This window comes from Mustela putorius, unplaced genomic scaffold (genome assembly GCF_011764305.1).
Source record: "Mustela putorius furo isolate JIRA1106 unplaced genomic scaffold, ASM1176430v1.1 tig00003853_pilon_pilon_pilon, whole genome shotgun sequence".
NCBI lineage: Eukaryota > Metazoa > Chordata > Mammalia > Carnivora > Mustelidae > Mustela > Mustela putorius.
The window spans coordinates 2082376-2107661 of NW_025422005.1; the positions used below are offsets into that span (position 1 = coordinate 2082376).

The 25286-nt window shown below is 63.4% G+C and overlaps 4 protein-coding genes and 1 long non-coding RNA gene across 20 annotated transcripts in view; 3 read left to right on the plus strand and 2 right to left on the minus strand.

The window, feature by feature from the left end:
• The first annotated feature begins 954 nt into the window (after positions 1-954).
• On the plus strand, positions 955-4005 carry SMIM1 (small integral membrane protein 1 (Vel blood group)). 8 transcript variants are annotated; one of them, XM_045063624.1, is made up of 5 exons: positions 955-1049; positions 1317-1500; positions 1845-1917; positions 2922-3175; positions 3437-4005. In XM_045063624.1, the coding sequence occupies exons 4-5, from the start codon at positions 3066-3068 to the stop codon at positions 3561-3563; spliced, it is 237 nt and encodes a 78-aa protein (XP_044919559.1). In that variant the 5' UTR covers positions 955-1049; positions 1317-1500; positions 1845-1917; positions 2922-3065; the 3' UTR covers positions 3564-4005. The 8 variants fall into 8 exon arrangements, with proteins under 8 accessions (XP_044919559.1, XP_044919557.1, XP_044919558.1 ...); XM_045063622.1 differs by having other exon boundaries at positions 3057-3175; XM_045063623.1 differs by having other exon boundaries at positions 1317-1474.
• Positions 4006-5821: 1816 nt separating this feature from the next.
• On the minus strand, positions 5822-16347 carry LRRC47 (leucine rich repeat containing 47). Its single transcript, XM_045063612.1, has 7 exons — positions 15709-16347; positions 10259-10717; positions 9487-9603; positions 8717-8832; positions 8092-8194; positions 7746-7835; positions 5822-7627 (listed from the first exon to the last, which is right to left on the minus strand). The coding sequence occupies exons 1-7, from the start codon at positions 16330-16332 to the stop codon at positions 7379-7381; spliced, it is 1758 nt and encodes a 585-aa protein (XP_044919547.1). The 5' UTR covers positions 16333-16347; the 3' UTR covers positions 5822-7378.
• On the plus strand, positions 13613-15504 carry LOC106007425. Its single transcript, XM_013064666.2, has 2 exons — positions 13613-13746; positions 14054-15504. Exons 1-2 carry the CDS (start codon positions 13697-13699, stop codon positions 15411-15413), a joined length of 1410 nt encoding a protein of 469 aa, XP_012920120.1. The 5' UTR covers positions 13613-13696; the 3' UTR covers positions 15414-15504.
• Positions 16348-16361: 14 nt separating the features above from the next.
• LOC106007426 lies at positions 16362-22289 on the plus strand. Of its 6 annotated transcripts, none has more exons than XR_006601630.1 (3): positions 16362-16450; positions 19537-20495; positions 21104-22289. It is a non-coding gene; the product is annotated as an uncharacterized LOC106007426 (long non-coding RNA). The 6 variants fall into 6 exon arrangements; XR_006601633.1 differs by having other exon boundaries at positions 16403-16450; positions 19507-20495; XR_006601632.1 differs by lacking the exon at positions 16362-16450 and having other exon boundaries at positions 19186-19840; positions 20384-20495.
• The window catches only part of CEP104 (centrosomal protein 104), a 34146-nt gene continuing 31144 nt past the window's right edge, over positions 22285-25286 (minus strand). For 2 of the 4 annotated variants that reach the window (XM_045063608.1, XM_045063611.1), the window contains exon 22: positions 22285-24766. In XM_045063608.1, coding sequence (XP_044919543.1) covers positions 24654-24766 — 113 coding nt within the window. In that variant the 3' untranslated portion in view covers positions 22285-24653. Of the gene's footprint in view, positions 24770-25286 lie in introns of all 4 variants that reach the window. The other 2 variants (XM_045063607.1, XM_045063609.1) reach the window with 1 other exon arrangement.

The following is a 25286-nucleotide window of genomic DNA, read 5'->3' on the forward strand; positions in this document are numbered from 1 at the left end:
CTCAGCTCTTCCTTCTCTGGGGACTTATGGGGGCCTGGGGGACAAACACACTGCCCCCCTTCCTGAGGAGACCCCCACACTGAGCCAGGGCCCACGCCCGAGACCTCAGGTTTGGGAGGCCTGAGACTCGGTGCCCATCCGCTCTCTCCCTCCCCCTGCTGCACAAACCCACGAGGTGGGGGCTCCCCTGGCTGGGGCACGGCTTGGACCGGTTTGGAAGACGGTGGCGGCCGTTTTCGACGCCTGTTCCCGTCACTGCTGCGGGAGTGAAAGCTCTAGGAGGCCACGCACCCTGATCTGCGCGTTCGCCCGGTCTGCGTCCCGCACCTCGCAGGTTCGCGGCCCCCCGACGCGCTGAACGCCGGCACCCGAGCGCGGCGGCTGGTCTCGGCCCCCACCTCCGCCAGCCTGTGCACGCAGCCGGCCTTTCCCGCTTCGCGCTCGCCGCGGGCCCAGTGCGGGAGCCGAGGAACAGCGGGGACTCCCGCGCAGGCTCCCCGGGGGCGCCGGGCTGGGCGGCCTCGTCGGTCGGAGCAGAGCCGGGAGGCTCCAGGGCCCGCTTCTGCACCAGTGCCCGGCACCCGCGCGGTCTGGGGGTGGCCCGGCCCCCTCACCCCTGGGACCCCCGAGGGCCCTGCTGCCCGGGCAGCCCCCTCCCCTGCAGACCCCAGCCCACGGGGGCCCCCCTCCTCTGCCGACCCCTCGTCCCCCCGGCACCCTCTCCCTCGTCGTCCCCGCTCCCCCCGCAGCCCCGCCTCTCCCCTGCAGCCCCTACAGCCCCTACAGCCTTTCCCCGGGCAGCACGCTCGCCCTCCCGCCGCGCCCTCCGAACAGCGGGCTTCGCCGCTGCCCCGCCCCCGGCCGCCCCGCCCCCGGCCGCCCCGCCCCCGGCCGCCCCGCCCCCGGCCGCCCCGCCCCCGGCCGCCCCGCCCCCGGCCGCCCCGCCCCCGGCCGCCCCGCCCCCGGCCGCCCCGCCCCTCCCTCCGGGACACGTCTGCGCGGCGCGGGGGACCGAGGGCGGTGGAGCGCGCGTCCAGGGCAGCTTCGTGGTGAGGCGGGCGGAGGAGGTGGGCCTGCCGCGTCCGACCTGCCGTGCGAGGGGCCGCCCGGGGGTCCCGGAGCTGCGGGGTGGGCGGGGGGCGGGGCTCGTAGCGCTGACCCGGCCCGGCGGCCGCGTGCGGGAAATGTCCGCCGGCTCCTGCTGGCAGCGGGGACCCCCCGGCGCCCGCTTCCCCTCCCGCTGCTCGCAGGGTTCTCCCCTTCACCTTTCACCTTTTCTTCATTTTGTTTCTTTCTTTTTTTTTTTAAATTTTGAGGCCTCGGGGATCCGCTGCACGTCGGACCTTGACCTGCGGCCTGGGAGGAGGCGGGTGAGATCCACTGGCCGGGCTCTGACCGCTTGACCGCCTTCCTGGGCGCCGGAGTCCGGGCCCCCACGCCAGGACTCTCCCTTCGTAAGCTGTGGGCGCCTCAGGTGCTTTGGGGGAGAAGGGGTCTGAGGTATGCGGTGGTAGCCCCAGAGGGTCCCCAGCTTGGGTGTCTCCAGGTACTGGGGGATGGGGGCTGGAGAGCCAGGCCCTCAGGATCCCCGCTCTGAGCACCTCCCCAGCTTCTGGCGGCTCCGTCCAGCCGAGGTGGCTTCAGAGCCACCACCTCAGGCAGGAGTACTTTCCCCTGCCCGCCGCAGGAGCCCAGGCTTGAGCAGGTGGGGTTCACTCTTCTCAAGAAGCCCAAAGTGGGTGAGGGCTGGTGCTGCAGGGGTATCTGGGTTGCAGTGTGGCTGCTGCAGCTCCGGCCATCGTGCGAGGGCAGGAGGAAAGTGGCTGCTATTTTTTTGGTCAAAGTGAGAAACCGTGAGCTCCGCTGCGCTCCAGCCCTTTGCGGGCCTCCTGGTGACGTGGGAAAGCAAGAGCCAAGGTATTAAGCTTGTCTTGGGCCCCGGCTGTCATTTGGGGTGGCACATTGCTGCTGGGACAGAATGGGGATTCTGCCCACGGGCGGCAGGAGGGGACGTCAGGTGTGCAGCCCCAGAGTCGGCCTGGAGCCCCTTTCCCACACACACCTGGGGAAGCGCAGCCCACACTGTGCAGACACGCGGCCTCCCTTGAGCCTGAGAACAGCCACTGAACTGAGTGGCTACGGCAAAGCAGGTGCCCCGACCTGAGACGACCTTCGGGGACCTGAGAGGCAGGTCTCGTGGTTCGGAGACAAGCTCCCTTCCTTCCTCCCACTGGCCTGGGATGGGGGAAGGGTGGATGCAGAAGCGCGTTGGGGGCGGGTACGAACTGCCATCTCCTGAGTTTCTGGGTTAGCCTCTTGCCATTCGTGGGCCTGCTGTGCCTTTAAGCCTCTCTCCGGGGTTCCGTGGAAGGGGGTCCCTAGCAGGGAGACCCCTGCATCTCCAGCTCCTGCACTCCCGGCAGGCCCAGGGACCCACAGGCTCTGGCTTTTCCTGTAGGCAGTGGCGGGGAGGGGGGCTGCCCCTGGGTCCGGCTGGAGGACACAGGACACAGCTGCCGGTGCTCTGGACGCTCCAGCCTCCTGGGAAGGGTCTGGCCCGTACCAGCCGCCGCCGCGTGCCGTGTCTTCCCAGCCTCTGGAGAGGCTCCGGGGCCTTATCAGTCAGGAATGGGGAGGGAAGGCAGGCAGTTATGAGGTCAAGGACCCATGGTTTCGGCCAGGGCGGCCTCAGCTATGCCAGAGCCCCCTCTCCTCCCCCTGGGTGGGGACAGCCTCTAACATTCCTGAGGGAAGGGTTTGCAGCCTCCTGGGGTTGGAATTCTGCCTTGGCTTCCTCCCATGTGACCCTGAGCAAGTGGCCCCACCACTTGGAGTCCTGGTCCCCTGGGAAGCCAGGTGAGGTGGGGAGGGGGGAGCCAGCCCACAAGCCCCCCCCCCCCAGACCCTGGCCTTCACTGCAGCCCCACACAGAGCCCCAGCCGCTGCGCTCACCGGGATCATGGGTTACGGGGAGTCGGACACCCGCACGCCTGCCTTGGTCTCCCTGCCCGAGAGTGCCTCGGCCCGCCTCCTGCCCCTCCTTCCTCCTTCCGCAGCCCTGCAGCATGCAGCCCCAGGAGAGCGGCGTCCAGTACAGCAGGTGGGATGACCGCAGCCAGGACGAGGTCCACGTGGCGGCCGGGTCCAGCGCAGAGGCGCCCTGGAGCTGGGAGCGGTGAGGGCCCACAGGCCCGCGGGAGGAGGCTCCTCGTCCCTTGGTGGCTTCTGTGCTGCAGGGCGCCCCACCCCAGCCCCGGCAGTCCCGGCCAGCCCGGGCCCTGCACCTCCCTCGCTGGGGTCCCTCCTGTCCCCCGAGTCGGCAGAGTGCACAGGCCACCCTCCTTCGGGGACCCCCTGCCCCAGGGCCCTCTCCTTTCCAGCCTAGCCCCCCAGTCTACTTGGGGACGGGCTCATGTGTGGGTGCTTCTCTCCCTAGGATCTCCCAGAAGCTGTGCTCGGGCAAGCTGGGCATTGCCATGAAGGTGCTGGGCGGAGTGGCCGTCTTCTGGGTCATCTTCATCCTTGGCTATCTCACCGGTTACTACGTGCACAAGTGCAAATGAGGCTGCCCAGCACGGACGCTCGGGGCTGGCTGCTGGTGCGTGGGGACGTGGGCTTGGACGGACCGACCCCTGTATGCCAGCACCCTTTTGTGTACAAAGAACCCCATATATACGGTCCTCGTGTACAGAAGACTCTTCTCTCTGGACAGAAGCCCCCCTGCCCCCGCCGTGCTGTGGTCACTGGCCAGCACGTGGGCACACAGGTGCACATGCCTGGCGGCACGTGGCTAGCCGGGACATGCGTGGCTGGGAGAGGGGCTCGCTGGAGCTGGGACTGCAGGACCCGCCCCCACAGCCCCTGCAGGGAGAGGTCCTCCCCGGGCGGGCCTGGGGCCCACGGCCCAGTCTTCCATGCTGTGAAGGGGGTGTCCCTCTTGAGGGAGTGGATCCAATGGGAAGGCACTTCCCCGCCAAGGCAGCCATTAAAAGTCTGTTGAATGAAGGATGGGTGACAGCCGCTTCCACCGGGACCCAGGCGCCTGCCTGGCGTGAGGCCAGCTAGGGAGCACTCAGACCACAGTGGGAAGCTTGTGGGAGGGGCCTGTCCTCCCTCCCCCTCAGCTCTGGGCCTTGGAATGTGTCTCTGCCTGGCTAGACCTTCTTGTGGGACGTGAGCCCCTGGGGGCAGGCCCGAGGACTGGCCACTGGTGGGACCTGTTCCTGCCTCACCTGACTGGCCTTGGACAAGGCCTCTCGGCTCAGGGCTTCTGTCCAGTCCCCCTGCCTTGTTCCCAGTAGGTGTCCTCTGGCCCCTCTGTTCACCCCTACCTCCAGACTATAAGTTCACAGCTCAGGCCCCAAAAACCTTTGCCAGAAACACCTTAGCAGAGTGCTTCCCAGACAGCTGAGGGCAGGAGATGCCAGACAGTCACTGTCCTCTTGGGCCCCGAGACTGGAGGTCACAGGGCACACCTGGGTGTTAGATGCCAAACTGGCAGGGGCGGACAGAGACCCCTCAAGACTGGCCTGCCTGCTAGGGATGGCTGCACCATGCCGGTGGTCCCTGGCTCTGCCCACAGGAGGGAGGGGTGCCTGGTGGGCCTGGCCTGGGTTGGGGTCTCCAAGCGTGATGGGGGCCGGCTGTGAGGTAGGGAAGCTGGTTAAGGGGCAGAGGGGCTGGTCCAGTCAGCCCTAGTCTCTGGGCCTCCGCACCTGTCTCCAAGACCCGTTTCCCGGCCCTGTTAGGCCACACTCGAGGACGGAGGGGTGCCAGCCGGCTGGCATGTACCCAGCCTTACCCTGGAGCCACCACTGGGGGCGCACTGGGGGGGACTCGGCTGGGCTGCACAGCCTCCATGGGCTCTAGGACATTGGCAGTTTCCCCAGAGGTGCAGGGGCTGGGTCTCCCCAGGACTGGGTGCGGCCTCTGCCAAGAGCCTGGCCAGGGTGCTGGACAGAAGAGGAGGGCCCTGGCGGCTGCCTGCCCAGCACTTCTGAGGTCACTCTTCCCCCACCCCCTGCCCACTTCCCAAACGCCCAGCAGGCCTCAGGGCCCCCCCCCCCCGCCTCAGCAGCCCCAGGCAGAGCCCAGTGAGTGTGTGGGACAGGTCAGACTAGAGGGGCTGGGGGCAGGGCCCAAGTACAGCGAGGAGGGGGCACAGAGCAGGTGGGGGCAGCAAGCACATGTGGTCCACATGCGAGGGGCACTATGGGGAACCAGTCCCGGGATGGTGCCCTTGGCCCCTCCAGCTCAGCCCGGCACTGCCCAGTGATCCCTGTGGGTCCTCCCTGGCTTAGGGGAGGCACCGCGTGGGCTAGTTGATGACAAAAGCCATTAAGACCCAGCCTTCATGCTCCGTGCACCCCGAGGCCCAGCAGGTGTCAGGACAGAGCAGGTGCCGCGGGGCTCCCTGGCGCACGCGCATGTTCCCTGCCGTGGGCCCCACCAGCGCCGGGCTGATGTGCTGGGAGGCTGCAGGCGGAGCCCCTCAGGCCACAAGCCACCTTGTGAGTTGTCTCTGCCAGATGTGGGCCCCGGGGCCCTGGCCAGGGAGGGGGCAGCCCCCTGCTGAGTTGTCAGGCGATCTTTCCTCGCACATCTGACTCATGAGTGAGACCTGCCGGGGACAGGTGCCCCTGTGAGGGGGTCCAACGCCCACTCTAGGCCTGGAGGGTCCAGCAGCCTCCCTGGGCAGAGCCCGTGTGATTGTTAAGTGCCTCTTGCTTTTTGCTGGCAAGATCTGGGATGGGAAGGGGGGGTTCAGGTCCTCTGTTTCCCCCCAGACACTACCCTGAAATACTGCCAAGGAAGGAATGGCTGGGGAGGGGCACAGATGTTTTTATTAAAGGACTTTTATGAGCGGGCCGGACCGGCAAAGAGGAAGGATGTCTGGTTTCTGGTCGGAAGCTCAGTGCATCCGCACATCTCACGCAGGGCTGGGCTGCGTCCGAAAGGCACCAGGCCGGCAGTTCTGCCCACGTCAGCGAGGTCACAGCTGACGGCATGTGGCCCGCCCAGCCGCAGACCCACGCCAGCCAGCCCACCCACAGCAGTCACTCCCTGGGAGCCCAGGGCGCATGAGATAACAAAGCCAGAGCCACCAGCAGATGTTGGTTAGGTCTGGGGTTAACAAAACAAGGAAAAGCCACCATCTGGCACCGTCAGCCCAGGGACGGGAGGGCCTGGAGATGTCCAGAGAGCCCGCTGGGTCCTCGAAAGCAGCCTGGCTGAGCTCTGGGAGAACCTCGTGCCTCCGTGAGCTCCCCTGCTTCCCTGTGTCCAGTTTTGATGGCTAAATGCACGGGTTCAGTGAGCCTCCCGCAAACACTCCCCAAGTCAGCAGAACACACGAACTGTCTCTTGCAGGTCACAGAACGTGACACCGATGGGGTCACAAAATACCAAAAGCCAGAGTCGGTGTTTTGTAACCCAGCCCGGCCACCAAGCAGGGAGGTCAGTGAAACCCCTACCCTGTGGCCGGCTGCGGCCTGGGGTTCCAGGAAGGGGCATGCACGTGCACTTGCACACAGAAACACACACACACTCACGCCGTGGTGTGGGGCCCAAGACATTCAAAACTGGAAAGAACCTAAAACAAAATGCTGAAGAGCCATTCACCGGCCATGTTTTGTGGTTGTTGGCTTCCAACTTTGCCTTCTGCACACACCCCCGTCTGTCCTCGAGCTGGTGGACGGCAGAATGGCCAGTCCACGGACACCGAGTCCACGACAGGGCGCTGCGTGCGAGCCCCGAGCCACATGTTCTGATGTGGGCTGCGCCCTCCGGGCTGCACTGGGGGAGGCCTGTGACATTAACCCAGACACGTCCAACCACAAGAGCAAGAAAAAAATGCTGCTGCCAATTCTAAGGTCACCTAAAAGATTTTTTTTTTTCATAAAAAGAGAACGATTTGGGGCCAACTAGTTAGGGATGGGGCGTCTCTCCACACCTCGAGGCTGCGCCCCCGCACGCTGAGGTTTCCAAAGCCGCCAGATCGCAGAAAAATCCCGGCACAGCCCGCTGAAACACGCGGTTTAGGTTCCTGGGTTGGAGCTGAAGATCCAGGCCAATCTGTGTGTTTCCTCCCCTGAATGAAGGTAGTGGCCGAGTTCACATGATTTCAGAATGTTTTGAACAGTTAATTCTGATATTTGAGAATTTTGTAAAAAGCCTCAGTAGAACAGTTTGGCGGTGGAAAGGCAAAACAATTCAAGTCCATGGCAACGCGGTCTCGCTGCGGCAGGACGGACTGGCTGGACGGCCGCAGGGGAGGCGCAGGTCTTGCAAACCACCGGGGAGAGAAACGAGGGACTTAACGTCAGCACAACTGGCAGAGCTGAGGACCCACGCGGCTGGCTGGCGCGGGCGCCAGGGCTCAGCGGATCACGGTCACGTGGGGCGCGGCGAGGCCCAGGTCCGTCTTGGAGGGGTACACCACCTTCAGGTGCCCGTCCTCGTCCAGCACCCGGACCTGCTCCACGACCAGCGCGGTGCTCCCGGCCTTTTCGGCACCTGAGCTCCCGCTGGGGTCCGGGGGCTGCCCGGAGACCGCGTCGGCGTCGGGATCTGAAAGGGATCCGTCCTCTTGATTTTCTAGCGTGTACTTGTTGATTTCTGCCATTTTCTGCAAAGGAAAAATACCATTTCAGAGCGACCGGGGGTGGGGGCTGCGAGGGGTGGCGGGAACACGGGGGTCCGACCGCGCCTTGGGGCCGGAGGGCCGACTGGGCAGGACGACTCACCAGCACGAGGGCGTCCATGACCTGCTTACAGGTCTGCAGACTCGCAGCACTTGTTACTTCCAAAAACAGAGCGGAAGTTGTTTTCTTAATCTTAAATCCGAAGAGTTTCAGAGAAGAATAAAGTTACCAGAGACATCAGCAAATGCTCGGAGGAAAAACCTATGAAAACCAGCGCCACGCAAACCAGGCCCGTCCCCTTCCCAGAGGAGAAGCGGGGACGCACACGCGGTGACTCTCGGTGCAGCACCACGCGGGACAGGGACCCAGGCTCGGGGCCCGCACGGTCCGGGGGTGGACGGGACGCCACCGTGCCGCAGCCACCGACGCAGGGAGCGCACGGCCTTACCTTCGTCTTCTCGCTGTTGGTTATCGGTGGGAAAGAGATCACGTCGCCATCCGCGTCCACAAGGCAGGGGTAACTGTCCTTCCCGTCCAGTAAGTGCAGGTATCTGCGGGAAGGAAACGCAGAGGCGTAACTATGGGAGCACCGGACCGATGCCAGCTCGTGAGACGGATCCGTGGAAGGTCACGACGTCCGAGAGCCGGGGAGGGAGACGTGCTGAAGCCCGTGCTCACGTGGGTCTAGGGCAGTGGGCCACCCACACCCTGCCCCAGCGGCGGGGGATGTGCGCAAGACGCTGTCGGCCGGGTGGCTGTCCTGGCGTCAGGTGACCGCATTTGCCGTCCCCCATCCCCGTGCATGTGCTTTGGGCAGGAGGACCCCCGTCCCTCCAGGTGAGGGCCTGCGTGCTAAAGAAAGCCTCATCCCCCCAGAGCAGCGCCTGAGCCCCAGCTCCGCCAGAGCAGAGGCTGTCTGCCACGGCCGCTGCCCCACGCGGAATCCCTACCAGCACAGCGAGCGACGTCCGCGAGGTTTCACTTAACACCCATAAGGGCAAGTCGCAAGTTGGGGCAGCCTAGGGGCGAGGCCGGAGCTGCCGTGGGGCGGGGTCAGAGGGAGGCGCGCTGACCTGTGCAGGCCCGACAGGTTCTGCCTCTTCTTCTGCTTCCTGTGCTCCTCCGCCTCCAGCTGCAACTGCCGCACCAGGTCCTTGGCCTTGACTTCTTTGCGCCCCAAGGGCACGATCTGCGGGTGGACACCTGCGGGTGAGCTCAGATGGAGACAGGCTCCCCTTACAGCCACCGCCACCGCACGACGCCCGTCCTCCGCTCATGGCACGTCGGCTCGGTGTCCCCTCGGCTCCCCCTCCATTCTCCTGTGACGGCGGGGTGAGCACGTGGGGCCCACGGAGGCTGCTCAGAGACCTGACGGCCACACATGCCGGTCCTCTCCAAGCTGGGCTGAACCTTCACCATGCCACACGTGACGGCATCTCCCAGGCCTGGGGCCCCTGGAAGTCCAAGACGGGAGGGGCAGGGGCTGGCACCAGGCAACCAGGCAACCAGGCGTGCAGCTGGGCACCAGGGCTACGGCGGCCCCCGGGAACCCTGGACGCCACAGGGAGTAACAGACCCGTGGAGGGACTTGGACAACCCAAGCTCACGCCTGTCCACTCCAAACGAGGGGTTCCGCAATCCGTCCACAAACCACAGGGTTTGGTGGAAGCTGAGGAAATACAGGAAACCACTTTCTAACCACTCCCTCCTCCGACAGGCGGACTTCCAAGGAAACTATAAACACGGCCCGTGTGTGACCCGGGAGTGCTCACCACAGCCCGAGCACACGCGCGGCTGCGTCCCAGGAAACTGCAAACAGTGCAGAGGGAGCGGGGGACATCACCTTGAGGTCCTGCGGTGGGCGGGCCGTATAGAGCAGGGGCCCGCGCACGGCCTGGAGGTCGTGGGTCGCGATGGTGGCCGCCGTCCTCTTCTCACAGACGTCCTCGTGGAGCTTCGTCTGCAACGGCAGACCCGCGGAGCTCAGCACCTGTGCGGCCCCCCACCCACCGCCTCCCTGGCCCAAATGCATCCTGCGGGTCCTGCACTGGGAAGCCGTCTGTAGAATTCCTTCCTTCGGTAAGGGAGGCTCTGAGACCGAGAAGCCTCCCCGAACTGAAATGTGAGTCTCAACAAACGACAACAGGCTTCCAAAGCTCTTCTTGGAAGCCCCGACGTTTGAGCTCTGAACTCCTGGCTGGGGGCGTGGGAGACTCGGATGTGGGGGGAGCTGCGTCACCCCGCGGGCCACGTGCCAGCCTGCAAACATCGGAGCTGGGGCTCCTACTTTAAAAGCTGGGCAAGCTGCACAGGAAAACAAATCAGGATGTTCGTCTAGTGTGGGAACAGCTGGGAAGACATGACCGTTTGTATACCACCGTGCAGGGGACTGTGCAACCCATTCCAGATGTGAGAAAATCCCCCAAGCCATCAGAAGCTCGGGAAATGCCGATCTCAGAAACAAGGCAGGACGGGAGAGGCGTCTGCGGAGGAGCAGGCGGCACCCATCCCTGCGACCGAGGCCCAGGGCCGGCCCGCTCCGTGTTCACGCACTGTGACACCGCACCGGCCCTAGGGCCGCCTGCGCCAGCCCCTCGTGGGCCGTGGGCACCCACCTGGGAGGTGAGGAACCGTCTGAGTGCGTTCCCAGGCTTCAGGTCCATGCCTCTCACGACGGCGCCCACGATGAACGGCCGGACGTCCCTGACCGTGGGGCTGACCTGCACGGTCAGCGGGGCAGGGTTCTCAGACACGTGCAGGACCCGGAGCAGCAGCCTGCCGGCGTGGTCCACCTCCTCCTCCTCCCCCTCGCCACTCTCCCTCCTCCGCCTCTCGCGCCGCCTCCTGCGGGCCTCTTCCTTCTCGGGGCCCTCGGCCTTGCCCTTGCCCCGGCCGCCGCCGCGGCCTCCGCTGCGCAGGTACTCCAGGATGGACTTGGTCTGGCAGCCATGGACCATCTTCTCCAGCCGCCGGTCCGTCAGCTTGTTTCCCCGGAAATTGACCTCCTTGAGCTTGGGGCAGTCAGCCAGCTCCGCCGGGACCTCGCTGAGCTGGTTGTTGGACAGGTCCAGCGTCTGGGAGGGAGGCGGAGGGCGCGTGGTCACAGCTCGCCCCCCGGAGCACTGCCCCACCCCACGTGGCCTGTCCCCAGCTCCACGCCCAGACTGACACCTGCTACTGTGCCCACGTGGCCGCAGGGACGGCCGCAAACAGCCCCCCACGAAACACTTCCTGCTCCTTGCAAGGTTCCTTGTGGTGACGACTATCCCGACGGATGAAGGGAGCAGAGAAAGGAGCTCGGGACAAGGGACACACGTGGTTACAGTCAGACAAGCACCTGAGATGAGCAACAGGTTCCCCACAAAATGGGGCTCACGTTCTTTAAGTGAGTTGGGAAAAACGCGGCGCGAGTAACAAGCGGGACGCTCCGCACGGACACACAGGGCCCCCAGCAGCACCATGCGCTGCGCCAACTCCACTGCCGGCCGCCGGGCTCCGACTGGCCTGCGCTCTCCGCCCCCAACCCTGACCCGGAGATGGTGCGGCGCCACTGCTGTCTGCGCTATGAAGAGGCTCGTGACGGCCCACGCAGAACCTTCCAGCACTGCGAGCGACCGGGCTCTGACAAAAACGCACGGCTGGCATCAGACTGGCCGAGAGGACGGAAACCACCGACAGCCACCTCGCAGGGCCGTCTCGCCAGAGCCTGGCGGGGCAGGAGGGACACTAAGGGAGCTGTCTTCCAGTGCAGGGGCTGGCGCAGGCCCGTTTCCCTCCTGCAGCTGTGGGGAGGAGGACCGGCCCCCCAGGAAGAGCCCAGCCACCCTCCGCCCCTTCCCAGCCTGCCCGAGCCAGCCTGCCCGAGCCAGCGGCACTGTGGCCCAGGACACTGCACACGGACAGCCGTTCTCGGCCTCCTCCTGGGCCAGCGGGGCGCCCTGCACTGGCCCTGCTTGGCGCGGCGGAGACCAGGCGGGGGCAGCCGCGGGAGAAGCCCGTTAGCCGGTCAGCTGTGAGGAGCACAGGGGAAGTGAGGCGACGAGCGGCGGCGGCCGGGGGAGAGCTCTGGAGCAGAGGGCGCCTGTGTGCCCAGTGCTGGGGGCGCCTCCCCCTGGCCCTCCCCCCACCTCCCCCCCACAACACATGCACCGCTCGCTGGGCGAGGTCGGCTGCAGCCCGGGGCCTGCAGGACTCAAAGGCCCAGCCAAACTGGTGACAGACTCGGTCACGAACTGAGAAGGGAACAGGGGCTCTGGCGGTCCAGACGAGGCCGTTTGCACGGCTGGTGGAGGGGACAAGTCTGACCCCCACCGTGGATGAGGCTATCCCGTGGCTGCTGAGACGGGGGAGACTCCGCGCAGGGTCACACCGGGCCAGGGCCCGATGTCGCTGAGGAGCCTCTCCCAGGGCTCAGCAGAGAGCGAGCAGCTCCAACAGGCTTCCGTCTCGCACTCAGGACCGGGGATGAAGAGAGGAAGCCAGACCTGGCCGTTGGTCACCCTGGGGGGGTACCAAGAGGCCCCAAGGGGCTGTGGGCAACACGATTTCCTACACCTGTGGCCATTTTGTGCCTCGCCAGGCCTTTCTCCTCACCCAATGGGGACTGGGAACGGCGGGGAGATGGACAACAGGAGAGCCCTTCCAGGGCCACCATCCGGGCTTGTGAGCCACAGCGAGGGCTGCCGTCCTGAGGTCAGGTCTGGCGAGGCCTGTCCTAGCTCCACCGCACACACCGGCTCTGGGGTCCGCCACGCTTTGGTCAGCCTGAGGGCTCCATCGGGGTCACCGTTGCAGCTGCACGGAACAGGCCAGCCAGGTGGATGCCATGTGCCGGCCGCAGAGGAGCAGCGAGGAGGGGAGGCTGGGGGGGCTGGGCCTCACCCGCCGCCGCCCCCACCCCGGCAGCCAACAGTGCGAGGGTCCCGGGTTGGGGGGCTTCTCTCAGGGGCGACGAGCACATCGTGGACATCTCAGAGCAGTAAGCTGGGGCAGTGGTCAGAGCCCAGAGGGTCCCTCAGGCCCCGAGCTGGGCCCCGTGGGAATGTGGCAGGGAGGGGGAGGCGGCAGATCGGGGTTCTGGAAGCTGGGAGCCCTGTGGCGACGTGGGCACCGGCAGGTAAGAGCAGCGGACTCAGCGCGGGTTCACGCCTGGGAAAGAACGGGAAGGGAGCAACGGGAGCAAGGGAGCGACAGGAGGAGCCCTGGGGGGGCGGGGAGTGTCCTGCGAGTTCGCCCACCGCCTGCAGGAGGGCAGGTCTCTGGCCCGGAAGCCCGGCTCACACCGCGCACGCCAACCCCCATTGCTATGACACACGGAGCGGAATTAACTGCACACGACGTGTGCCCCGAAACCTGCCTGCTGCCCGGAGCGACTCATAAAGACCCCACCTACCCCCTTCCTGCAGGTCACACAGATGTCTGAGCTGGCCGTGGCCACTGAGTGCCTCTGGGAACACCACCGCTGCGGGCCGTGTGCTGGGGAGGGGGTCCTCAATCCTAGCTGTGCGACCCTGACACTAACACGCCACCTCGGCCACCTCGAGGGGAGCTAGCAACCGTCTTTGTTCTAGCTTCGTTCCAGCGGGCATGCCTGGCGGGGGCACCCAGACCCCACCCAGGCACCGAGCAGCCCGTCACCGCTGTGGCCACGGGGGGAGACAGGGCACGGAGGAAGGACTCCTAAACTGCAGGGTCTGGGCGCTGGACCGAAACCTCACAATCCAAGTGGAGCTTCTTTGTGAAGCCTGACCACAGGGGACTCCCACCTCTGAGTGACGTGGGTGGCCCCAAGGGGTGTGGGCACCGGTGGGTGCGGGAGGAGGGGAGGAAGCCCTGGGGACATGTGTCAGCCCTGGCTGGGCAGAGCACAGCCCGCCGCCCGTGCTGCAGGGAGTGATGTGAGGCTGCCATCCTTGGCCAGCCCTGCCCTGGCAGCTGAGTCCCACGGGTGACAGAAGCCTAGTGCAGGGACAGATGCCCCTGGAGAGAACCCCCCCCACGTTCTGGGGCCTCCCGTGGGGCGCCCTGCTGAATGGCCAGACACCAGGACGTCGATGGAACCCGGCTCAGTCAGGTGGCTGTCCAGCCGGCGAGGCCCGGCACGGTGAGTACTCCGTTTTCTCTTGGGCTCCCTTGTCCCTGCGCGCGGAGTGGGGAGGAGGGTCAGGCCTTCCCCAAACCTGGGTCGGGGGCAGCTCCCCGGGGGCGGTGGGGGGCGGGCACCAAGGCACTTGTCTCCCCACTCGGGAAGTGAGGGGAGGGACAAGCAGAAGCACGTGTGTGGCTGCTCCGGTGGCCCTGAGGGACCGGGCGATGGGGCTTGGCTTATTTCACCTGCCAGGGGTAGCGGGGACGCCTGGCCGTTGCTCCAAGCCTGCCCTCAGGGAGCGCTCTTGCGGTTGCACTCTCAGGAGCCCTGAGCCGCTACGTGAGACGTGGACTAGCCTGCTGGGCCGGGAGCGGCACCAGGACATCCGGGACAGAGCGCAGTCTTCGGAGCGTCGCAGCGGAGCCCAGGCCGGACTGCCCGCCCGTGGACCAGCGGGACTGGTGAGCGAGCCAGCCCGGGCGGAGACCCGCTGCACAGGGGACAACTGCCGCGGTTCTGGCCCAGGCCCGCAGTCCGCCCCGTGCACTGCACCGTTCACGGCCGCAGGGACGCAGCGCAGGAGCCGGCGGCACGGCCACCGGATGCCGGGGGAGCCCACCCTCCTGCCTGAGTCAGTTCTCGGCACCCCAGCCTTCCCACAGCACGAGCCGGGACAGGATGTCTGTCTGCGCAGCCCCAGCGCGCGGCAACGCGGCTTCCCACCGTTCTCGGGGCACTGCTCCCGGGGGCGTCAGTGCAGAAAGGCCCCTGGAGGACATCGAAACCCAAAGGGGATCTCAACCAGCCGTGGCACCGCACCCTCCGCGACGGACAGGCTCTTCAGGTGGCAGAGATCGACGGACGCCGGGCAACAGCGCGTGGGGGTTCCGCAGGGACGACACCCGCGAGTGATGGTGTTGGGACACGCGACGGCCACGGACGTCCCTGGTGGGCACCCGTCGCAGAGAACACTGAAAACAAACCTAACCGCCGGGAAGACATTCCGGATCGGGAGAGAAACAGACCAACCGATCCTGCGCTCAGGAGAGCCGTCCTCGGCTGCGTGTCTGGTACACGGACCCCCTGGGCAGCCGAGATCGGACAGATGGGAGCACACGAGGCACACGAGGCAAGCACACGAGGTCGCACGTGGCCTGTCACACGTCAGCCCCAAAGCGAAGCCTCCCGCCCTGGACAGCCACCGCGCCCGGCGTCACCCCACAGCCTCGTCTGCAGACGCCAGCAAGCACGAGGCCCTCCTGTCCTCACTGCACACACGTCCACACCCCCCTACGCGCACACAAGCACTCAGATCTGTGCAGACGGACGGACCCGCGAGGTCAGCGGACGATACCGAGAGGAACCTCTGCGACACAAGCCCGTGCTTTCCCGCTTCACGACGTCTGCGTTCACGGATGAAAACTAGGAGGAAGAAGCACCACAAATCTGCCTCTTTAAGGCTGAAACAGGGCGACGGGGAGGCAGGGCTCCGGGGGCCTCTGAGCTGGAGGTGGGCGAGGCCGGGCAGGGTCCGGCTCCCGCAGGCCTGCTCGCCTCAGCGGCCCCGTCTGCCCTGCAGTGCGCTGGGGCCTGGGGAGGGGGAGGTAAGCAGCCCCCGGGCGGTGGGGTCTAGAGGACAGCCCGAAGCACTAGTGGCCTGCGGCAGCCCCGCCGGCCTCTGAGCGACTAGGAACGTCCGCCCGGGAGCGGCACTGCGCGGACACCTGCGGCCTCACGCGGAGCCGCGCCCGGGGCCGACCCCGCCACGATCGCACGTGTCTGCAGCCGGAGACGCGGACGGGGACGGGGGCTCGGCCGCTGGGCTGCTCCCGACCGCGGCCCGCGCCTGCCACTCCCGCCCGGCAGCGGGCGGCCCGGGGCCCGGAGGCGGGACAGGCCGGCCCGGCTCGCAGGCCGCAGGCCCCGGCCCCGACGGCCCCTCCCCGCCGCGCCGCGCCGCGCCCGGCGGCCGCTGACCTTGAGCGAGGCCAGGTGCGCGATGTCCGGGCTGAGCTCCCGCAGGCGGTTGTCGGCGGCCGCCAGTTCGCTGAGCAGCGGCAGCGCGCCGGGCCGGAAGAGCTCGGCGGGGAAGGCGCGCAGCCGGTTGCCCGCGAGGTTGAGGCTCTGCAGGCGCGGGGCGCAGCGCGCCAGGTCGGCGGGCAGCTCGCGCAGCCGGTTGCCGCTGAGGTTGAGGCTCTGCAGCTGCGGCAGCCCCGGCGGCTCGGCGGGGCCCAGGCCCTGGCCCGGCGGCAGCGCCTCCAGCGCGTTGCCCGACAGGTCGAGCACGCGCAGCGCGGGCAGCGGGCCGAGCTCGGGGCTCAGGCCGGGCCCCAGCGCGTTGCGCCGCAGCACGAGGCTGTGCAGCTGCGGGAGGCCCTGCGCCAGCCCCGGGCCCGGCTCGCGCAGGCTCCCGCAGCCGCTCACCTCCAGGTAGTGCAGCAGCGGCAGCGAGAAGAGCCGCGGCGGCAGCCGCCCGCCCGCCGCGCGCACCCGCCGCTCCAGCCCCGGCCCCGTCAGCAGCAGCTCGCGCCGCCGCTCGCGCTCCGCCAGCTCCAGCTCGGGCCAGGCCTCGGGCGCCGGGGCCGCCGCCGCCGCCGCCATCGCGCCGCCGCTTCCGCCTCTCCCGGGGCACTTCCGGGGCATGGCGCGTCACTTCCGGCCAGGACCGGAAGGGGCGGCCCCGCGGCGGCAGCGTCGGGGAGAGGAGCGCCCCGGGCAGGTCCGGGAGAAGGCGGCGGGGAGGTTCCCGGTGGAGGGAAGAGTCTACGCGCGCGTTTGGGGCTGCCCGGGGTTGGGGGGGACGGGCCGGGACCCGCAGCCCGACGGGGTCACCCCTCCCCCACCCCGGTCGGACCCCGAGCAGTGACGGATCCCCCAACCCGGGTCCGACCCTGAGCCGTGACGGGCCCCCCCAGGTCCGACCCTGAGCAGTGATGGACCCCCCAGCCCGGGTCTGACCCTGAGCTGTGATGGACCCCCCAGCCCGGGTCTGACCCTGAGCTGTGATGGACCCCCCAGCCCGGGTCTGACCCTGAGCTGTGATGGACCCCCTAACCCGGGTCTGACCTTGAGCAGTGATGGACCCCCTAACCCGGGTCTGACCCTGAGCAGTGATGGACCCACCAGCCCGGGTCTGACCCTGAGCAGTGATGGACCCCCCAGCCCGGGTCCGACCCTGAGCCGTGACGGACCCCCCCAGGTCTGACCCTGAGCAGTGATGGACCCCCCAGCCCGGGTCTGACCCTGAGCTGTGATGGACCCCCCCCAGGTCCGACCCTGAGCAGTGATGGACCCCCCAGCCCGGGTCTGACCCTGAGCTGTGATGGACCCCCCCCAGGTCCGACCCTGAGCAGTGATGACCCCCCCCAGGTCCGACCCTGAGCAGTGATGGACCCCCTAACCCGGGTCTGACCCTGAGCAGTGATGACCCCCCCCAGGTCCGACCCTGAGCAGTGATGGACCCCCTAACCCGGGTCTGACCCTGAGCAGTGATGGACCCCCCCCAGGTCCGACCCTGAGCAGTGATGGACCCCCCCAACCCGGGTCCGACCCTGAGCAGTGATGGACCCCCCCAGGTCCGACCCTGAGCTGTGATGGACCCCCCCAGGTCTGACCCTGAGCAGTGATGGACCCCCCCCAGGTCCGACCCTGAGCAGTGATGGACCCCCTAACCCGGGTCCGACCCTGAGCAGTGATGGACCCCCTAACGCGGGTCCAACCTTGAGCAGTCCGGGGCGCCTGGGAGGCTTAGCCTGATGGTTAAGTTTCTGACTCTTCTTTTGGCTCCGGTCATCATGATCTCACGACCACCGGGTGTGGAGTCCACTTGGAGTCCACTTGCGGTTCTCTCTCCCTCAGCCCCTCCCTGCTCCCACAGTCTCCCGCTCTCTTAAAAGAATAATCAAAAAAGGAGGAAGTTGCCCTCATTTGGGCAGCTCCTAGATCGTCATGCACTGAATGAAATGAAGTTCTCAGACAAGGATCTGCGCGTGGCGCCAGGCTGCCTCCGGGAGAGACGGGGGCTGGATTCTGCACGTAGCTTTTGATTTTTATCAGAAAAGCAAGAACAGATGCCTCCGGGCATGGCAGAGGAGTACAGAGAGAGGGCACGTGTCCTGAAGCCATAAAGTGTGCTTGTGTAGGCACGTGGGGCGTCCGTCATGGGATAAGGGAGGAGCAGGGCGTTCGTGCTGGTCACCGTCAGGCGCAGGAAGGGGACCCAAGGGTTACAGGCGTTCAGGGCTCCTCACCTCTGCCCCTGGGGATCGTGGGGTCCGGTTGCTTCGAGGCCATTGTGCTCAACAGCCCGGGACCGGGAACCCTGCCGACGTTTTCAGGGGCTCCACACTCGTCCCGTGGGGCTTACAGTACACTTTCTGAGAACTCCACATACATGTACTGAAAAGAAAATGCGGTTTCATTTGAGAATGGGTATCACTAACCGCATTTTCCCGCTTGCATATTTAGTGTATTTAAAAAATATTTTTGTAAGTTTTATCAACTTATTTTATCTATTGAATGATTAATTGCACTCAGTCTTGACGTTTATGAATTTACGGTTCATTCCACGTTTTGTGATTTGTTTATATGTTACTCTAAATGCATGGGCTGTTAGTTGCCTTGGTAGTTGTGTCACATGAATTGTGAACCATTTTTAGTGCAAATACTGTTTTTATGTGACATAAATACTGATAATGCTAGTATTGTTCTTTTTTTCCTGGTATTGCCATCACTCGTCTTTGTTAAACTTTCTCCGCATATCTTCCAGGTGCTGAGGGCCTTTTGGCAAACCAATGTACGGCGCCTGGTGGGCTCAGTGCTTCTCCCTCTCCCACTCCCCCTGCTTGTGTTCCCTGCTCTCGCCGTGTCTCTGTCAAATAAATAAATAAAATCTTTAAGAAATTCTATAATACCAAAGATAGTGTGTTGCATATAAAACTTACTTTCTATCACTAGGGAGTAAACTTGTTGCTACATTGTCACATTTTAACTTCCTACTTACTGGAATGCTTAATGTCCCATTTATAAATATTGTGAAGTAGTTTAAAGTACCTAAAACACGAGGCATTCAGTAACATTCTTAATGGTAGAGTTCATTTTTCTCTAGATTTTAGAAGAAAGTCTAGAAGTTTTCTACGGTCACTTAAGAACTAGAAATCCACTTAAAATAGGAATTTTCATCTTCAAAGAGCAAGTTTGGGTGAAGAGGGAACATTATGCACTGGAGATTAAGCCCAGTTTGAAGAGATGTGATGGGCAGATACTCAATTAGATAATTTAGTGGAGTGTAGGGTAAGCTTTGTTTTTAGTTTGAAGGTGTTTTGGAGGTTTTTCTTTTCTTTTCTTTCTTTTTTTTTTAAGATTTTATTTATTTATTTGACAGAGACCACCAGTAAGCAGAGAGGCAGGCAGAAAGAGGAAGGGAAGCAGGCTCCCTGCTGAGCAGAGAGTCCGATGCGGGGCTCAATCCCAGGACCCTGGGATCATGACCTGAGCTGAAGGCAGAGGCTTTAACCCACTGAGCCACCCAGGCGCCCCTGGAGGTTTTTCTAAGTGTCATTCCAAAAATGGAATATTGAATGATAATTGGAAGTAATGAACAGGATGAAAAAAGCTCTTTAAAGATTACTGTGGTGATTTGATAATAGCATGTAGTAACTGGTAAATTAATAGTATTTGGGTGATAACCATCGGATTTTGGCTTTAGATAGCTGGCAAATCTCTCAACACTGGTGCATTTGATAAAACAACTGAATCTTGACCATTTGAACTTAGTTCTCTGAATAGGCTTTCTTCTTATGAAAGGGGAATTCATCAGGCAGCTTGGAATTGTGGCAAAAAGCAGAGGACAACCTGGTAGGCAAACGATGCTGAGTGAAACGCACACTGTAGCAGCCACAGGCAGGAAATGGCTACAGTTGAAAAGATGGGCATTTTCTAAGGTAGGTAAGATGGTCTTTTAATGATACTACCAGGAGCACTGATATGGCCTGTAAATAAGAAACTAATAACAGGTTCTGTCCACAGCTCAAAAAAAAAAACATTATTAGGAGCCAAAATATTAAAAAAGAAAAGCAACATGGATGTTAGACAGATGGCGTCCTCACAGGTGCGTTGGGCGGAATGGCGGCCCCCAGAGAGGTCCACATCCTAATCCCAGAACCTGTGAATGTGGTAGGTTTTAGGGCACAGGGAACTTGGAGTCTCAGGGACGTTGCGACGGGGAGACCGTCTTGTGGCCCCGGTGAGCTCACAGGGCCCTTAACCAGTAGAGGAGGAAGGTGGAGACCAGGGACCAGAGGAATGGCCGCGCGGGGCGCGGGGCTGTCCTTGAGCAGGGAGGGAGAGCCCCTGAGCTTGGGAAAGTGGGGGCCGCTGGAAGCTGGGATTGCGAGGACTGGATCCCCCTGGGACCCCTGTACCTGGCTGAGCCCTGGTCTTAGTCCTGGGTGCCCTGAGTCCCGGCACTCGTGATAGCTTGTCGCCGTGGCAACAGAGCCCTGCGTGCTGTGTTCTGGAACTGGTTCCCTATTTGCACTCCCAAAGCCAGGCGGAGGCCCCTTGGCCTTTCCTAATGATGTGTCTTTTGGGCACCAGCTCTTTCTGGGTTGCATGTTGTGAATAAATGTCTCCTGGTTTTCTGTTTCTATAGAGACGTCATGATTGGAACAGAGTCAAATGCTCGATGGTCTAGCTGTTGTGTTTGCGTCTGGTTTCACAAATCTCCACCTCATTCAGGAACAGAAAATACAGGACAGCTCCAGGTCGGTGGCCGAGGGCAGTGTGAAAAAGCAAACTTCTAAAACTTCCAGTAGGAAGAAGACAGGTTGTGATTTTTTGCTGTTCCTGGCCCTGCTCCTGGCCTGGCCCCGCCCAGAATGAGGCTTGGACCCTTTCAGGCTCGCCCTCAGCCTCCCCCAACTGCTGGGGAACCCCCACCCCAGTCTAGGATCACGGAATTTGGGAAACAGGCCTACTCCAAGGGGAGAGAAAGGTCTTTATCCAGACCCCTGGCACTGGTTCCCGTGATGACCCCACCTTCAGGCAGGACACCACCCCTCCCTCTCTGGACTCCCTCCGAGACACTGAGAGGAGCCAGGGCACCTCTCCTGGGGAGTCTGCAACCTGCAGGACCCGAGCCAGACAAGACCGTTGCTTGTTGCTCGGGGGTGAGCTGCTTCTGTGCACAGGGAGATTCACTCCATGGGGCATCTGACCTGGGCCCTCCCCACTCTCCCTGCCCCTCCCCTGCAATCCCAGCACTTGCGGGCTCAGGTGGGTGGGCCTGGGGCCTGGGAAGCTGGGTGGAGTGCTGCGGCCTTCGGGCTGGTGGTGGTCCCCACCTCAGTCTCTCCTCTTCCTACCCCTGCAGGCCCCGGCTAATGCGGGATGAAGGGCTTGGGGGCTTGGGGCCCTCGGCTTAGGGGCCGGCTCCCTCCCCGAACTTGAAGACCCACTGGCCAGGCTGGGCCTCATCAGCACCTTCTCCTTGGCTCCACTCCTTAAGGGGAAACCGAGGCAGGGGCTACGAGCTGTTGTCCACAGGCCTCCTGGGTCTATCAGGATCCAGAGTTCTCATCTGGGGCCGCTGACTTCCAGGGGGCCGGTGTCCCCGCCTGCCACTGACGATAAACTCACTGGTCCTTGCAAGGATTCTGGAAGACCCCAAGGGGGACGCTCTGCCCCTGCAGGAGCAGTTTGCAGGTCACTCCAACTACATCCCAGATGCAGGGGGCTCAGCTCACGGCCCAGCGGCTGGGGTGGGGGCGTGGAAGCCCTCCGGAGCGGCGAGAGCCAGGAAGGCTGCTGGGTACCACAAGCTCGGCTTTCGGGAGAACCGACCTGGTTTTTAAGAGCAAACATGCAATGGCACAAGAGCACACCCAATTCCAGCAGCTCACGGAGGGAGGGGCTCCTTCTTCTCCGACACCCCTGCAGGGGTGAGTGGAGCGCTTCTCGGGAACGTGCGCTCTTCCACGCCCACCCTGCGACTCACACGCCTGGCCCTTCCGTCACACAGGGCCCTGGTCCCCAAACCAGGAGGAAACACAGTGCCGTTGGCTTTACGTGAACAGTATTCGTGGAAGGGAAAACCTGCACATTGTAACTTCAAAACGGAGGCAATTTTATGATTCCCCAGATTGATAAAAGCTTTAAGTCACTCCACAAATGAACAGAGAAAATACTGCCTTTTTGCTCATTTGAAAGCAAGATCTCCGTGCTGGCCGCTAAGTCCCTCTGGACAAGGGGCGCAGGCGTGCGACCGCACCGCGGGCACAGCGAGACGGTCAGAGGGACACTCCGACTCCACCCGCAGGCACAGCTGGGCGACCACGTCCTCCCAGTCCCAGGGAGCTGACTGTCTTTCACCTTGTTCAGCAGGGAGCTCGTGGCCACGCATCCCCTGCAGCGTGGGGCCGGCTCCGCCCCGTCCCCGCAGCGGACTCCCTGCCCCTCCCACGGCTCCCCCGGCCGCGCCCCTGGCCTGCGCCCCAGAGTGGAAGACACTCCGTTTGCCTTTTAATGGTAAACTTGAAATAAAAGTGACAGAACACTGAGTGACCTTTTTATTATGTTCATATGCTCAGGGTGAGGGGACCCCTAGGCCCTAAAATAACAAAAAAAATATATTAGTTAGATATTATAACTCTGGTGCCTGAAATAAAGACAAATAGAAAACTATGTTAAAACATTAAAAAGTTGCAAATTCTCATTAAAAGTATTTACATGTGTATTCTGGTGCCAAATTTATAGACACATTTCTTTTAAATTAGCTTGATAAAATATCCTGAAATATGAAAATAATAGAAATAAATAGTTAAATATGCACAACATATTCAGGAGTGAAAGTCAATTATTAATTCCTGTCCCAAATTTACAGATTTATTTATAAATGGCCAAGGGATCTTACAGTTCCTTCCAATTTTTTTGTTTTTTACTTGTGGTTCCTTACTAGTCCGTAGCTCTGCAAGGCTTTCAGCAGCCACAAGTCCCTGCCCGGGTTCATTTCAATCCCACCGCTCGAGTCTTCTGTAACTGGCAGCGCTAACTGGTCTTAAATGCACCCGATTTTGCTTGCCAATCACTAAAATTAAATATCTTTACAAATGCTTTTTCAAGTTACAATATATAGAAATAAGACATCTGTATTTGGAAGTGTTGGTCGGAGAGGAAGGAATGGTTCCTTCACTAGCTCGCGTGACGGAAGCGGCTGGTCCGCGCGTGGAGGACGACGGGCCGCAGGTCCAGCCGCTGTCCCCGGGGCCAGAAAGGCCCGAGCGCCATCTGCCGGCATCCGCGCTCCGCGCTGCCCACTGGAGGTCTGCGTCCTCTCTCCCCGGGCGCTTTCGTGGCTAGGTTGGGTCACTGGTTTCGGTAATTCTCTCGGTCTCACTCTTGCTGCGTACGAGAAGGTATTAGCCTTCCCGGGACGGAGAGTGAGTCGTGCAAATTCACGGTCTCGGACGGACTGAGGGAGTGCACTGCCCCGACAGCTGTTAAGGGTTTTCTAAGACACACTTTGTGGTTTCACATGGCCGGAAACTCAATATTTATTTACACACTAATCACCGAGCCCACTCTTCATCTGTCACCCCGGGTCTCAGTTGGGAAAGGCCGCCGGGCGCTCAGGAGGAGGGGGACACGTCCCGGCTGCACGGTGGGACAGGAAGGGCCAGCCGCCTCGGGCCCCCGGGAGATTCGGCTGCGGGGAGACACAGGGCCCTCCCTGCAGACCCACACCGGCCCGTCAGCCCGGCCACCCGCACGGGAAGCACGCGGAACCGCTCCCCTGCCCAACGGCAGGTGGGGAAGCTGCGAGGGGGCTGGACTTTGAGGTCTGGTGTCTTCGTTTGAAATGACGTCTGGTGCGTAAGTATCATGGGACGAGCCGAGCAAATGAACTTGGAGCCCCAATTCCAACGCAGACGAGCGAGGGGCAGGCCCGAGGCAGACACGCTGGGTCCGCGGGGCCGACTGGTGACACGCGTGAAGAAGCAGATGCCCCACGCCGGAGTCAAGAGCGGTGCCACGTCTGCCTCTGGGGTTCAAGAGCGGGGCGCTCCGGCCGACACTGTGGGCAGGCGAGCACAGGACCCGTGACAGTCACCTTGTAGTTCTGCTGAGGGCGGCACGCAGGTAAGGGATGTGAGCACCCCCGGCGCGGCCCTGCCTTGGAGCCTCACAGTGCCCACCTCAGCTCCCCCAGGGGACTGCCGTGGGGGTGACTGCCGCGGGTGGGGGGACTGCCGCGGGGGGACGGCTGCTGGGGGGCTACCGCGGGGGGGCGCTGCCACGGGAGGGTGCGGACAGCTGTGGACCGCGCACTCCTCACGGGCCTCTGGCTGGGCGAGGGGCACAGGGGGCCCATGCCCAGTGACCTGTGACAGCGGGGAGCACGGGCTCTGCAGACACGGTGAGGAGGCGCACCGGGCAGGGGCAGGCAGTGTGCGCCCCGCTGGGGTAAGGCACCCGGGGACACTCATGGTCACCGCTGCTGGGGGGCCACGGCCCGGCGGGAATTTGGCCAGGTGTGAGAGAGATGAACAGGCCCGCGGTTTCTGGGGAAGTCTTTATGGGAATCACTGCAAGCACTTGGGAAGAGGGCCTGCCCGCGCGGGCATCTCGTCGGCACCCCCCGAACAGACGGGCGCTCTCCTGTGCGTGCTGGGCTGGGGGGGCAGACGCCTGGCGGCTCGAAGCCACGGCGGGTCCAGACCTGACCCTGGGACGTAGGATCTCCGTCGGCCCCACGGCCGGTGCAGCAAGTCAGGACCAGCACGGCCGAGAGCCGAGGGTCAGCGGGGGTGGGGGACGGTCACCATATCCAAGGGTGGATTTTAGGAGAAATGGTTCAGTCAGGAAACTTGCTCCGCTCCTTGCGGGGACAAAGGAGGCAGGACGCGTGTCGTGTCACCGCCATGTCACCGCTTCGTGTAGGTCCTCCCGGAGCTTTTGCCCAGTCCCTTCGGGGTAGGGATCTTGCTTCCGACCTTTGATCCCGAGGTCCCTGCCTTGGCCACGGCTGGGCCTTTACCTGCTGGACACACACACACACACACAACACAGGCCCTGCGTTACGAGGGAGACAAGACGTGAACAGAGTGCGAGGCCACGAGGCCACGGGGACGCCACAGTGGCCCCTCGGTCCGCAGGTGGCCGCACCGGCCGCGGAGGACGGGCTCGTGAGCCGGCAGAAGAGGACGGAGAAGGGCTCGGAGGAGGAGACGCCGGACGCCAGGGAGGGACGGCGGAGAGCGGGCCGCTCACCCGCTCGGGCTTCAGAGACTCAGCTCCGGAAATGAAAAGGAGTGGCCGTGTGACAAGAGCTTCATTTCCAGGCTGACCCTCAGGCCGGCCCCTCCAAGTGCCGAGTTCCTCCTTTATGGAGGAGGCTGCTGCCAGGTGGCGTCCGTCACCGGCACCCGGCACGGACATAGCCCAGGACCCACGTCTCGTCACACTCGTGTCAGTGACTCTCTTGCTTTCACACTAAGGTTCCCTAACGTAAACCTGTGCCTCCAGCCGTGCTTCGGCCAGGACTAGTTTTCTAATGA

What these genes read in the sequence shown, in the direction of transcription:
- SMIM1 (XM_045063624.1), top strand. Translation starts at nt 3,066, where the DNA reads ATGCAGCCCCAGGAGAGCGGCGTCCAGTACAGCAGGTGGGATGACCGC. An exon ending in GCGCCCTGGAGCTGGGAGCG is followed by an intron (nt 3,176 to 3,436) that starts GTGAGGGCCCAC and finishes TTCTCTCCCTAG; the next exon opens with GATCTCCCAGAAGCTGTGCT.
- LOC106007425 (XM_013064666.2), top strand. Translation starts at nt 13,697, where the DNA reads ATGGAACCCGGCTCAGTCAGGTGGCTGTCCAGCCGGCGAGGCCCGGCA. An exon ending in AGCCGGCGAGGCCCGGCACG is followed by an intron (nt 13,747 to 14,053) that starts GTGAGTACTCCG and finishes TTGCACTCTCAG; the next exon opens with GAGCCCTGAGCCGCTACGTG.
- LRRC47 (XM_045063612.1), bottom strand. Translation starts at nt 16,332, where the DNA reads ATGGCGGCGGCGGCGGCGGCCCCGGCGCCCGAGGCCTGGCCCGAGCTG. An exon ending in GACGGTTCCTCACCTCCCAG is followed by an intron (nt 9,604 to 10,258) that starts GTGGGTGCCCAC and finishes CTGCCGTTGCAG; the next exon opens with ACGAAGCTCCACGAGGACGT. An exon ending in CCAACAGCGAGAAGACGAAG is followed by an intron (nt 7,836 to 8,091) that starts GTAAGGCCGTGC and finishes TTCGGATTTAAG; the next exon opens with ATTAAGAAAACAACTTCCGC.